Here is a 14,890-nt window from a genome sequence, read left to right as displayed (position 1 = left end):
CAAGCAGAGTAAAGCCCTCTATGCCCTGTTGGAGAAAGCAGCAAAGGGAAGATAAAGCCCTTCAACTTCAGCTTGGTTGTCCCATCTTCTCTCCCACCTCATGACAAAGGATAGTCAGCACATGGCAGAAGCTCTTGGCTGCTACACAAAAGGAAGCAGTGTGCTGAAGATAGCACCTTTTAAATTCTACAGAGGGTGTCACATCTCCCGTCTCATGCAGTTTCCCTGCCATACAGAGCTCAGTCACTGCTGCTCATTTTCCCTGTTGACATGGACAGAAAATTGAGCAATTACCCTCAAACTCCTCTCTCTCAGATTGCACAGATTGCTACATACAAAGCATTAAGCCCCCAATTGCCCCTGGCCAAAAGTGACTTAACTAGGCCTGTCCTTTAGGAATTAAACACTTTTGTGTTGCTTGTGAAGGTTTATTATTCCTCAAGTGTGATGCATTAAATCCTGCTAAAGCAGGTTTCTCACCACGCAGAGGACCTGGTCCCCCATGACAAGGTCCAGTGGGCACACATCCACTAACAGAGGCGTTACCCATTTGCTGTGCCTGAGTTCTCACGAGTACCAGCACGTGCTCAGGAGGGTCAGCGCTAAGATCACAGTGGGTGCTGTAGGATATCTACCTAGCTATCAGTTTGATAATCCAGTGCTACTTCTGGAGAGACACTGCACTTTTTCAAAACTGTCTTCCAGCTTCTCAGTTTCCCTGTGTAACTGTAATGGATGGCTGAAACTGCAGATCATTCCATGCTTGTCCCTGTCTGGTCCACCCACTTACCACTTTCCATACTGTTTCAGCCATTCCACACAACCTGAGCAGTGTCCATCCTTCTCCCCCAAAATCCCACAGAGATAAGGAATCAGATGCTATCTCATACACAGGCCAGGAGCAGTGAAAGGATTCTACTTTTGTTTCTGAAGCTACAAGGCCTATCAATCCCAAAAGTCTCCGCTTGGCTGTACAAACTTCCTTCCACCCTCCATCTGCCAAACTGGGTTCTCTACAGCCCCTATACTTTTTTAACATATTCTCAAATGGACTCCAAACTCAGAGCCTCTGGTTGTTAGTGCCGTATAAACTATCACAACCAAGCACATTTCAAATTCCAAGAACATCTTTTTAAGGGCATATAGTTTTGTCCTTCATTCTTCTAATGAAAAGGTTGGATGGGGGACAAACAATGCTAATGGAATGGTACAGCTCAGCTTTTTAATAGGTTAAAGGAAGGCGATCCAAAGGTATTGGTTGACAGCAGCAATCATTACGCAACTGCGCCTGTTCATATTAAGGTGTACAAGCTAAGACATTATGCATGACAAAATAACCGTGACCCATCCTTGGGGATCCATACACCTATGTCTTGATTTTTGTTTGTTTAGAATCCGAGCTTTATCCAGCTAAGGACACAAACTCAAGTGCAGTTCTATGCAAAGGGGAGGCTGATACAGCTCAATTTACTGCACAGACACAGCCACTGCATGCTGCTCCCTGCCTTCTACACTAGGCACTTATTTGTATCTCTCTGCTTATTCAAAAATGTAATTTTATTCATGTTCTGGAGTTTGTTTATACGTCACTTTTCCTCACTCCAATTGCTGAACCCACATGGAAAATTCCTCTCCCAGAACAGTTATCTCCCTGTCCAAATAGGAACACAACCATGCAATGCACCATGAATTTTAGATCCACAACCCAGCGTATTCATACCAGAAGCTGCCTGGTAGGAGCCATACCATATCTTTCTTTTAATGCATAGATTTAATCCAAAGCCAAATGCCAGTTTGCAAGCAATCCAAATTCAGCTGCTAACCACAGGTTAGACACAGATAAATAAGTGAAGTCTGTTAGGATTCAATATGTCTTCATACCACACTCTGCATCAATTCTATTCTGTATTTATTACCCAAGGTCTTGGAGCGCTGAAAGTCACATGCTACAAACAAACATGTGGCAAGCATTTTTATGCCTGGTTAGCAAAGATAGTCATACTCCAAGTACACGACCAAGGTTCAACAAAAAGGACAGCACGTATGCAAACAGAGATGTTCAGAACAGACTACCAGCCTCAGTGACATACGCTGAAATTTAAGAAGCCCAAGAAACTTCCCAGGGGGGAAATTTAGTCTGTACTGAAGACGCCAATGCTATAAAGGTGCCACTTCTGGCAGTCATATGTTGCAATGCTTAATCTGTCTGGAAGACCCAAATAAGTCTTCATTTAATCTCATTAACCATACTGATGTCTGATCCTTTGTGACTCCAGATAATTTTTCTGACACTTGGTGATATTTTACAGATGCAACTTTTTATACACTGTATAAAATTCTTAGCCCTTGAAAACTGAGGTACCTCCTAGAGGCTTTAATGAATTTCTATGCTCCCCACAGTTGTCTAAATGCTTGTCTTGAAATTCATACTGTGGATTTTTCCAGATTCCTCTTGACTCATCCAGTCCTAAAAGAGCAGGTAATATACACTATAAAGAAAACTAGTGCTAAATTAGGAGTCCAGTAGATTTCATAGCAGCCTGTACAGGGATGAGATGGGATTACCCATAGTGTTTAGGTTTAGTTTATGATCTATGATCTTGGATTAGGGCAAGCAGATTTTTTAAATTAAGAATTCCATCACGACAGAAACCCCAGGCAACAAGGATATTGCGACAAAAAATAACAGATGCTTAAAGCAGAGTCTACTATCACCTAAACTAGAGGAGAGCAGGGACTTCTTTCCCCATTCTTAACCTTTTATTGTGCTTTTAGCTCTCATTTTGCCCAGTCCACTATTCTCCATGGAGATAATTACAGAGAAAAGTGCGTCCTTGCCACTTTCCTGCTTTCCAAAGGAGTCCTCTATAATTCAGTGTTCATGAAGAGCCAAAGTAAGACTACAAGTTCATTTCCTCCTCCTCCCTCTCCATCTTCTTTACCCTTTCTCCCTCATTCATCTGGGGAGACCTAAGCAGCTCCTACATTTGTTTACCCCCAGAATTGTTAATTTCCTTGCTATTTCTTACAAGATGCCTCTGCTCACCTTACTGGAGAAGCCCCTAGACACACATGAAGGCACTTCTTGCAGTCAAGTACCTTACCTCCTCCATCATCTGATGCCTCCAGGCTCTGCTGTCTGAGACGATGGCTGCAGCAAAGCACAAGAAAGAAATTCAATTGCAAGCCGAGAAAAACATCTTATGCCCCCTTCCTCCCCACAAACTTCAAAGCCTGTCAAGGAGAGAGTTTCCAAGTATGCTTAGCCCACATGGAAGATTGATCTTCCATACCCCTCGATGCTGGGCTCAGCAGAAATCTCAGCTTAAGCAAGATGTACCTAAGACAAACCCCTGGGCTGAAGACAGTAGGGCCTGAGGCGGGTCTTGGAGGAAAGCAGTGGCTTCCTCATTTTCCTTCTTTCTGTTTTATGGGCGTGACAGAGCCATCCATATTCAGGGAACTACAGAATGACCAACCTTGCCCCATCCCAGGACACATGATATGAATTACTGACAGGCTCTGCGTCCTTCCCAGCTTTCAGATCTTGGTGTATTGGTCAGATGATCAGATCAGATGTAAAAGTTGTGGAAGAAGTCTCAGCAACAATGGGAACTTACTCTTCTACTTCTTCTGCATGCTTTCTTCCTGACCTGCAAGACAAGGATGGCTTATGTTTAGAAAAGGCTAGAGAAAATGAAAAAGTTCACCTTTCCCCATATGACTGTTACTGTGCAAAACAATTCCTGCATCAGGTCTGATAAACACCTTAAAGAGTTCTGAGTGACTATTAAGCCAGTGTATCAAAAAGTCCCTGAGTGCTACAGACTGCAACAAAACCACTTGGGTCCCAAAAGACAGCTGTGCCTAGATATGGCAAGAACCATACTCCCTGGTTCTTTAGCTTCTCAGATACTTTTTTATCCCCTTTGCCATCAGCGGCAGGTAAAGCTGGCCATACCTGTGTAGAGAGGTTGGCACATTAAGGAGTGAAGAAGGTGCTATACTTCATCTACCTACTCCTGAGAGATCAACAGTTTCTTCCTCCCCATGGCTGTGCATAAAGACTTTATGGTTGCCTTTCAGGTTAGGAGTCCCACCTGAGCTGGCTAAGCTCAGGTCAGACATGCATTTGTAGCAAAAAATCAGGGCTGATCAGGCTGAATTAACAAGAGCTCATAATAATAACATGGCAGGGAGACACTGGCAAATGGCAGCTCCCTTGCTCTCTCCACCCCAGCAAACCCAGAAGTAATTCAGTCCCGATTAGGGATGCTTGTTCAATATTCAAAATGTAAAACATGGAGACTGCTGAACCAGCACTTTGAAAAGTTAATTAAATGCCAGGTTTCTTTTTAGCAGATACTCCATCACTCGCTGATTGCTTTGGCCATTTTGCAGAGTGAAGTTTCATGTCTATGCATTGGGAATAGATATTCTCCTGCCCCCTGAAGTCAGGGTGCCATGACAAAGAATACATGGGGCTCTCCCCTATCCGATGTACTGTCCCAGGACGTACCACGATGTAAGAAAAGTTGCTTCACTGCCTTGCATTGCACTTTTCAAAGCACTTCATGACATGGCACAGGCCTCTCCTCATCTGCTCTCTGTTCTAGTAAGTCACAGTTTTCATCTAGCTCTCCTGTGAATAATCTACTCTTCTAAGAGCAAGGAGTAGGGCAGAGAGGATGTCTAGCTATACAGAAAAGAGGTATAAGGAGAAGAAAGCCCTTTGTCTCTACTGCTCTCTTTGGAGCTTGCAGTCTGTGAGAAGCTAAAGATTACACTGAATCAGTGATCTGAGCCCCATAATATCGACTACTATAATCAGAACTGCAGTTCTGTGGTAACATCTGCACCTGGGCTTTCAGCTATATCTGCATCCTCTGTTCAAAGGCAAAAATGGAACATAACTGGGGAAAGAGTTCTTCCAGTGAGGATGAACTGTCCAGCTCCTTCCTTCTCCCCGGTGGTAGTACAAAGCACTTTTTGTGAACCTCCTGATACTATTGGGAAAGAAATAGACGGCTTCAGAGAGCCCTCCACCAGCACCAGTGGTGTTTAGTCTCTGAGAAGATAGAGATAGAAAGATGATGCAAGATTTCTCCTATTTTATTCCTCTTTTATGCCTTCACAGAATTGGATCCCCTATAGCCTTTCCCTCTCCAAGCTGAAATATCCCAAATGATGGCATTGCACAGCCATGCATAGTGCAATGATTTTGCTGGGAGTTCAACTTAACATCTTGGCGTGATCCTGTTACTCCTGATGATTGTCCAACCCCAAGTAACACTCTCTGCCTCAGTCCTCACACTCCTTATATCTCTGCTCCCATCTCCAGGCAGGAATTAAACACTCCACATGTTCATACTTCCCAGGAAAAAAGGTCACTACTACTATCCCTGTAAACAATTTCTATTTCTTTTTCCTAAGCTCCCTCTCATGACTGATACCCAGGCAGCCCACAGGGAAGACAATCATGTTAGTCTTAGAGGCAGAGACTGTTTTGCTTATGTTGTGAGACTCAGGCTTTCTCAAATTTTCTGTGTTCTTAGGAAAGGACTTACTCAGGACAAAAAGCAAATCCCTCATTATGAAACAGCTACACTATATATTGGAAAAAGCAGCAATTTGGGGAACAAACTCATGTGCGGGAGGGTGTGGAAATAGTACTGTTCCCTTTAATGGGAGAGTTCTAACACCAGAGCCCAGGTGTTGGAACTCTCCCATCAAACAAGATAATTCCTTCCTCTTCCCAGGGGCAGGTTACAGCCCCATGGTCAGAGCCCCCAGGAGAGCACCTTAATCCCTGTGCTAGAGGTTGCACTGTGTGAGGCAAGTCTCTCATGCTGACAGTACTGTGGTTTATACAGAGCACGTATATACTAACAGCACTGGAGCAGGACCCAGAAATGGCTGCTCTTCTGTTTGGGAGACACATCTGCTTCCAGTTGCCTGTTCTGGATATGTTTGTTAATATATTATTTGGTACAGCATTATTCGATGAAACTAGCATTTCAAGTCAGCTCATGAACTCACATGTAGAAAACTATCCCAAAAATATAGTATGAAGCTTCTGTAGTACAAAAAGGAATTGTAGGTTTTACACTCCCTGATTGAGCAAAGAAGCTATCACACAACCTATTTCCTCTTTTTTTTTTTTTTTTAATAAAGCTTACTTTCATTTTGTTTGGTGCCAAATTACTTTTGAGTTCTTGTTCCAGACTGGGGGAAAAAATCAGAAAACATTGTTGGTTTAACCAGTCTTTTGCTTTTTTGGCAAAACTGCAGTACCTAAATCTACGTAACAAAGTGACTCTGAGAGTAAAGATAAGCTTTGTCTTGTGTCCTAAGGTTAAAAACCTTCAACACAGCAAGAGAAATCATTAATAGATCTTTAAAAGATGCCCCACCTTCAATTCTGTCCATTCCATACACTCAGCTGAGGGCTACACGGAGACAGTATTCCTACAGAACCAATCAACTGCTGGTCTCTTTGCTCTCCAAGTACTATGGGCAGGATTTCTTCATGATGTTATCACATTTTCTTAAGGATTGTGGAGTACCCCTTCCTAAAAATAGTCTCATCTTACCAATGCCAATTGCCACACATTCAGACCAACACTTCCTCCTTCAGAAATATCAGGTCTAGGTAAACAGCACCCTCTTCATTCATCTCATGAGCTTTCTAATGGTGAGTGAAAGCAGACGCGGAACAAACCTGACAAGCCAGCATACACAGCTTTCCTACTCTTTTGTCATGTTCTCAGCAACACGAAGTGCACTGCCCTACTTTGTCTGCTACAGCAGCAGGCACAGCCCAGGGAGAGTAGCAACAAGGACCTGCAAAATGAGCAATTGAATATGAACTACAGATACAGTCACTCAAGTAAGGACAAACAAAACAATACCATCCCAGGAGCAGTGCTCAGAAATACTTTCGGTCTGCTGTATTAAACACCAGCCACTCCCCATTTTTGTAAGACGGGGATACATCTGCTTTTTTTCACTTATGTTCGCAAGTCCATTGCATCTGGAGGGAAAAAAGAAGATGGATTCACTCCATCACCTGGACAGTTCCCTTTAAACTCCCTTTCCCTGAGAGGCCCTCAGCACTCCCAAATATAATCATAATCCCAGAATATTTCCTCTGGATTTGGACAGCTGCTTATCCCCTCTCTATTTCAGGTTATTGAATAGCTGTGAAACTGGGTGAAGGACCCTGACAGTCCTTGTTTAATCCCACGGTAGGTCACTCCTGGTACAGAATACCTATTTGTCTCCTAGCTCTGCCCTGGGGCAGAGGATATAGATCTGATCTCTCGAGTGTTTTTGCTCAGTTCTGCCCAGGAGGAATTCTTCGTCCACATCAATGAGAATGAGTTAAACCTTAAACCCGAGACTTTTCTCCCACACAGCCCCGATGTACAGCTGAGCTACCTGCAACTTCTGTGCTGAAGGGTGAAAGGCAGTTCCAATGTAGACATCATCTCCGTTAAACTGTTTCTTTCTCATTTAATGGACTACCACGGAGATCTAAATGGAGATAAAGTGGCAGGGCTCAGAGAACAGCCAGGATGCTATCTTTATGCAGCATGACAATGTGCAGTGGTTAATTAGACACCGTTAACCTATTTTAGCAGAGGACATAACTGAGATGAATGGAGAAAAACGTCCTTGAAACCTTTTAATGTCCACAGCTCATGAGAGCTCCAGACACACTCGCGTCCTGCACCGTGACACAGCCAGGCCCCAAGGAGCTCTCTGTGCAGGACCGAGGTTCTCTCATGCGGCCCGGGAGGTGTGAGGGCGAGCAGCACAGCTAAGGAAAAGGGAAGGAATTCCCGCAGCTTGCTAAACCGCACAAGGAGGCGGCGGGACGGGAACGCCCAGTACGGCGCGGCGGATGAGAGAGGGCTGGGAGCGCGAGCAGCCCGCTCTGCCCGGCCGGGCCGGCGGGGCTGGCGGCCGTGCCCGCCCCGCTCCGCTCCGCCTCAGCCGCAGCATGGCCGGGCCGCGGCCGCCCCCTGCCGGGCAAGCGCGGCGCTGCGAGCCCGGGCCGGCGGGCAGCCCACCGCGGGCCGGCACGGTCCCGCCGCCAGCGCGGAGCGAGGGCTGTTCTCGTTTTACCGGGCAGCGGGGGAGAAATTCATCTGTCCGCCTGTGCGTTGGCCCGTTTCCTGCCTCACCACGGCTACGAATCACGTGGAACCACAAAGCCGCTCCAAGCATCCCTCTTGCTAAAAGAATGAAACGGGAGGAAAAGCAGAAGGTTCAGAGATGCATTTTATTTGGAGAAAGTAAGGCGATCAAAGGGCGGGCACAGACAGACTGGGTGCCCTGGAAGCAAGTCAGCAGTTCTGCCTCAGTGCTTCCATCCAAAACCATGCCCACCTCAACACCGAAGGCTTGGCTCAGCCCACAGGGAGGCACGAAGCCTTTTGCCTCTCGGGCAAAGACTGTAATTCAGGTCTAGGCCTGAGGGAGGAGGGGAAAAATACTAAAAAAGACGTTGTACATTCTTGCTCAAATGTTCCTTAAGTGCCCATCACCACAGTGAGTGGGCGGTGAGCTCGGAGTTGCAGCTTGTTCAATAGCCTAAGGCACAACTAAGTTACACATCCAATATGACACACATGTGCTAAGTGATAACTCTCGGGGCTCTCCCAGGGTGGGTCTCAGTCACTGCTTGTTTGCTGTGGCACAGGAAAAGACACATTCACCAATGTTGTCTGTAAATTAGAGCTGCTACCCGTGCTGGAAAGCACCACAAGGTGCCTTCTCAGCTGTTCCATTGCACCTTCTCTGGGGCTCTGATCTGTTGTTTTAAGTTTCCACCCTCTCTTTCTGGCCTGGCAGCCTGGAAAAGCCAGGTTTTCCTTTACAAAATTAAGGAGTTTAATTTTCACATCTCCTACAATCGAGAAAAGTTTTGCCCTTGATTTCAGCATGCTACGAGCCTTTATTTTCATCATAGGATGTCACCTCACAGCCCTGCACTTCCTAGCCCTGGAATGCATGGCCATCTATATCACTACAACGGGGTTTTGGGCAGACACACGTTTTAAAATTGTAATGGCCCTACCATCCACCTTCTGGCCCCTCACAAGCTGCCTGTGCTGGTCAGACTGCATGCTGAACACACTGCCCCAGAGCATGGCTCTGGAAGAGGATGGTTGCAGCAATGAGCAGGCATGCACTGTGAGATGGGATCTGACAGACTGCTGCTAGCCAGCTCCAGCTGAAATGGACTTGTGAGGCACTTAATCTCCAGCTGAAGTGTTTTTGTTTCTCCTCATGTCCTAATATGTGGGCTTACTTAACAGAAACAGCAAAGGAGGAAAGCTCTGGTAAGCAGGACTTTAGGAACTGGCACAAAAGAACAAGCTGCCAGAGAGTGCTCCCGAGGATCACTTAACCTCAGCCCACTCACTGCATCATCCCCCAAGCAGATGTTCTCAGGGTTCCCCCTCTCACTCACTGGTAGAGAACTGACCAGCAGAGCTGTTCAGAACTCCCACTGAGCAACAGAAAAAACAACACTCAATACAAATTCCTGCTGTGTGGGAAAACAGAAAGCAGTGCTGCAGTTTCGGGAGGTATCCACCACATATCTTTGGTCCCTGAGAACAGGGGCTCCTATCCAAGGATCATGTTCTTGGCCTCCCGTAAGCACAAAGCCCAACTCTCACAAAAAATTACTCTTGAGGTTACAGGAGCATTTCAGCTTCCTTTTAAAGAAAAAAAAAGCACAGCTCTGGATCCTCATGGTTATAGGAAAGAACTGAATGCTAAAGGAGACAGAAAATGTATTTAAGGTTGTTTGGGGTTTTTCCAAATCTCACAATAGAGAGCAAACCCATGATTATGAGGTTCAAAGACCTTTGTGACTGGCCTCACTGAAAACATTTATATGAAAAACAGTAGAAAGAATTAGATGTTTATTACTGAATGGTATCTTGTTCTGTCATCTGGGATCAACAGCTTCTGAACAAAGATATTTTAAGAACTTGGATTAAGAATAGTAGAGGGGTTTTATGGGGAAGGGGGCTGGGGGAGGGGCAAATAGGGCCAAGCAAAGCAAGTACATCAAGTCATCTCAGGTCCCTTTCAACAGATAAACTGCATTAAGCTAGACTTCATAGCCAATATACAGGTGACCTACAATGGCCAGACAAGATTTTAGCCTTGGCTATGACAGATACAAAAGGGTTGGAAGTTGCATGTGATCTTCAAGAAGGTTTTGCTATTTTAAAACAGAAATATTTGGAACAGCAATAATAGCATCCCCTAAATTTGCTGGGAAATTTCTCAGCGATGCAGAGAAATAAGAAAGGGAGATGCTTTGTCCTCAATCACAAAATAAAAGTCAAAGAGACTTCATCCTGAGACTACTCTGCCATTTCAGCAGCTTACATGGACCACTACCAAAAATGCCACATTTCTGTTCTGTTTTTGTCATGCAAGTTTCATTTCTAGGGGAGCAAGAGGCTGCACTCCTACTAGACCTTCCATTGCCCAGTACCTTTCCAGAAAAATAAGTCAAAGAAAGCATCACTAACTGGGAAAAATTATACAGAAATATAAGTTAAAAATGAGAAAAAAAGAAAATAGGAAAAATGGTTAAAAAAAAAAAACTTGAAAAGAAAAAAGGGGGGAAAAAAGGAAAAAGAAGCAAGAAAACTCTTTTTCCATGCTCCTCTGAGCACTGGAAACACATAAATGGACATAAGTCTAACACTTTCCCCTTGCAGGAAATTCTTGCAAATCACACTAAGTAGGTTTAAAAGGAACAAAAATCCCCTGTGACAGCCAGAGCACTGAGAGATTCTCAGGCGACTCTTCTGTCTTTTAGGGACTTTTCTTTTTCTGCCAGTTATCTTTACTGAGTCTAAACAGAAACACCAAGGAGAGCTCACCCCAGCAATGACATGAAGGGACAAGAGGACAGGAGCTTGTTAGCATTCCTGGAACATCCAGCCTATAAAAAAAAAAAAAAAGGGGGGGGCAGGGAGAGAGAGGAAAAAACCCACCCCTGGGCCTGCACATTGCAGCTTACCGCCATCTTGATGTCCTTGATGCGTGCCGATGGCATGGAGGTGGCTGGCACCAGATCAGCCCAAGAGAAGGAATGAGAGGCCAATGGAGATTTATGTGAGGAGAGTGAGATGGACAAGGTAAAATTGTCAGGAGGAGTTGTTAGAAAGTAAAATATATTGTGACAATTCCACTCCTGCCGTTCATCAATAAACTGACAGATCATTTAGTGTCAATTAGGAGTGATAGATGGACAAGTCCCCATGATCCTGGGCCAAAATTAATGGCTGGGAGGGAGAGGGTGATTGAAAATGACGGCTGACATTGAGAGGAAAGTCCTGAAGGTCCCCAAGGGGCCATTACTTGCCTCATTCCCTTGCAGATCAATGCAGGGACAAACCCAAAAACAGACACTTCAAGACAAAACTTAATCAGACTTCCTTTTCTTTCTTCTCCTTCTAAGTTGTGCCCCCTCACTTGCCAGCCTTGATCCTCTCTGCCTATATTGTTCACTTCACTGAGACATCCACAGATGGCTGCAAGCTGCAGAGTGAGGCTAACATCTCCCATGCAGCCAGGAGTCTGGCTCTGCTCCTAACATGGCAGTGTCACAGAGAAGTCCAGATTGAGGTTCACCACAACACCGCTGGATTGGGAGTAGAGAACAGAAGCAATGACACAAGCTTTCCCCCACTCTCCCAGACCAAGAAACTCATGAGCATGTTACTACTCCCACATGCAAGACAGGGATTGCTAGAGGTTCTAAAACCAGGCACTCTCAGGGGTCATTTCTTATTGAGAGAATACAGAATAGTTTAAGCCCATATTCTTGAAACAGGAGGTTTTTAACTTTACTTATCTCTAGAGACCTTGAATCATAAACCCCCTTAATCTCTTAAATAACTTTCCTCCAGCTCCAGGGTGCAATCTCACCACTGCCCACTGTTCAGAGTCTTAATGATATCTACACAGGGGCTGGGTTACCGTGCTCTAAAGGTCACCCCAACTGTATCCTCTTCCTTCCTGCAGGCACTTAATATTCACCTTCTTGACAAATGCACTCCTGGACACTGTACCACTCTATCACTTCTGTTCCAAAATAATTCAGCATGATAATTTGCATAAACAAGCCTTGATTATTACAACTCTGTGTGGCCTATCAGTCAGAAAGTTTCAGTTGTAGCTGAAACACCTATTGCTAAACTGCCATCATCCACGTAGAAGAAATGAGGTCCCTGTGCAGGCACTGGAAGGGACTTCTTACTTGTGTTTGCTTGCAGGGCTGCCTGAAACATGCTGTGTTTATTCTTCAACAACCCTAGTTGCTGCCTACAGAGGTGTAGGAATTTTAGGGGGCTCATTGCAAGACCAAAGGGATCAAGCACCCAAGTAAATTGAAAGAGACCCAAGAAGCAAAGAAATTACAATATTGCTAGAGAGGAAAATGGAAGAAATTCTATGAGGAAAGTCAGAGAGATGAGATCAGAAGAAGTTGGAATTAAATGAATCATGGAAACACCCCTCCTTTATCAAATCCACACCAGTATGCAAAACTGAGTTCCATTTTCCTTCCCCCACTGGCAGGCACTTTGTGTTTCTTCATTTTGATGCGTGAGATAACCTGACAGTAGAGCTCTGCTTTGCTTGTCACAAGTGTCAGCACTGATGTAATTAGGGACATCATCACAGCTTTCAGAATGGCACTTGGGCTCCATCCAGTGGTTAGAGAGCTGCTTCTGTAGGAAAACCCAGCTGTAATTACTGTTATTTATCTCAGCAGGTTATTAGGCCCCAAGTGGCTGCCCAGGTTCTTAGCTGGTCCCCTTTCTGCTAATACTGGGGGCTAGAATGTTGCTGGGGCAGCAATGAGACCGCCTCTTCTCACAGCGAATGATTCTTCTGAGTACAGGTTTAACTAGATACAGCAGATTCAGCTAGAGATGACCCTGGCAGTACAGAAAAATTAATTTTCTGTCACTACTTTGAACCATGTAGTTGCTGTTTGCAAAGGACCAGCCTGGGAGTTTGCTCAAACACTTACAAGTAGTCCTCATCATTACCCAGATTTACAAAATGGGACTCCTAGCAATTACAACTGTTCTATAAGAGTACTAGGAGTCCAAAATAATCTTCCCACATTTGGCATTTGAATATGTGAGTAAAATAGATCATTTTGATAGTTCTCAGCAATTTAAATATCTGACACTTGCAAATGCTATGGGAACTCATGATAAAATACTGTATCTCACACATTATCTGTGCTAATTAATTAAAAAAAAAAATTAGGTTGGAAAACTTTTAAGAGTCCTCCTCTTCCTATTTTGCAACAGTCTGGGAGAGCAGCAGTCTGCTGGAAATAATCAGCAAGATGGTGAGAATACTTAAAAGTTTACATAAGCATGAAATGAGCTGAGCAGATAAAGGACTAAAAGGGAGCACAAAGGTAGAAAAACAGGTTACAAACTAAATTCTACTCTAACATTTGCCAAATGGAAATAAAAAGAACAATTTCAAGTGATCATTTCATACTGGTAAGCATCCCTGCAGGAAAAGCAACACATATGCAGTTGTAAGTGACTAAATCTGTCAGAAACAGAACTAAAAGCTAAGACTTCAAATGAAGAAAGAATAGCATAAATAGCTACAAGATCATTGCACAAGTGGCCACAGTATTCCATCTGACACATGATATATTTACATAACTCAGAAAATCTAACTGTAGCCACTCTGCTCATCCTTCCTAAGTGAAAGAAAAAAAATCAGATTTTAGCATTGTTTGTTCTGAAAATCAAATTACTTTTAACAGAATGATTCCCAAGTGTAGGTTCAGTTACGCTGTCAAAAAAGGGCTTAAACCTAAATCAGATATAATAACAGAAGCATGTTATTCTAACTGCATCTACACTAGTGAACTTGGAGCAAGTTAACTTGATGGGCTTCCAAACTGAGTCAAATTGGTTGAAAAGCTGTGGGGAGATAGAGCCTGAGAAAACAGAAACAACAAAGCTACAGCAGCATTGGTATGACATCAGCCGATGACTCAGACTTTTCACATGAAGGCTTTACCCTGGGATATGTCAAAAAAGCAAACCCTACAGGCCAGCATCTCAGACTTTCTTAAGGGAGAGAAGACAGATCAGCTTGGGGAGAATACACAGGAAAGGAAAGACAGGGGAATTAGCTGTACAAAACCCTTGTACCTCATATGACTGGAGAAAATCAGAACAAACTTCATAAAATTTATTCAATAAAAAAGCTTATTGCAAATTAACACTCTCAGATATCACGTATCACATGCATGACTGAGCAAAGGATGCATCTTGGTCTCATGTCCCAGTGTGTAGATTCTCAGAGACAGAAAGGTCTACAACCCTGTGTCCTGTTCTGCTTCTCCAGTTGAACTACATCCAATGCCATAGAAGCCTTTACTCGAGACACCTACAATGTCTTGTAACCCATGCAGTTGAGATGCTGGGGGAGCACCACCAACAGCTACTGCTGCAAATCTATAGGATAAAGCTAATGTCAAACAATGGAAAACATGGCAAAATAGCACGTGGCACTGTAGTGCTGTTACATTAAGAACCTGTTCACTGTCCTTCAGGGCACATTAGGCAAAGCCCTGCATATGTATTACCTCCAATCAGTCCTTCACCTAACTAACAATTACATAACTTATTTTTCCTAAACAATGAAATGGAACCTTCTTGTCTGCTGTCATATTTCCATAAAGTTTCTGCTTGGTCCTACAAAAATCCAGAATCACTGGTGGCACTTTTTTCATACCCTGAGGTGGATGCATCTTTGCAAGGGCAACTTCTAGCTGCAGCCACCCTATGAAAATAACCATGAT

The 14,890-nt window shown here is 44.1% G+C and overlaps 1 protein-coding gene across 1 annotated transcript in view; it reads right to left on the bottom strand.

Moving 5' to 3' along the window:
- The window catches only part of IFT43 (intraflagellar transport 43), a gene marked incomplete at its 5' end in the record, with an annotated part of 42,850 nt that overhangs the window by 11,206 nt on the left and 16,754 nt on the right, over nucleotides 1–14,890 (bottom strand). The window contains 2 exon segments of the mRNA NM_001245674.1: nucleotides 3,105–3,151; nucleotides 3,621–3,653. Of these exon segments, the coding sequence (NP_001232603.1) occupies nucleotides 3,105–3,151; nucleotides 3,621–3,653 (80 nt within the window).

The sequence above is a fragment of the Taeniopygia guttata genome, chromosome 5, assembly GCF_048771995.1.
Source record: "Taeniopygia guttata chromosome 5, bTaeGut7.mat, whole genome shotgun sequence".
NCBI classification, from domain to species: domain Eukaryota; kingdom Metazoa; phylum Chordata; class Aves; order Passeriformes; family Estrildidae; genus Taeniopygia; species Taeniopygia guttata.
The sequence above is the reverse complement of the archived record's forward strand: the minus strand, read 5'-3'. Positions and strand labels throughout refer to the sequence as shown.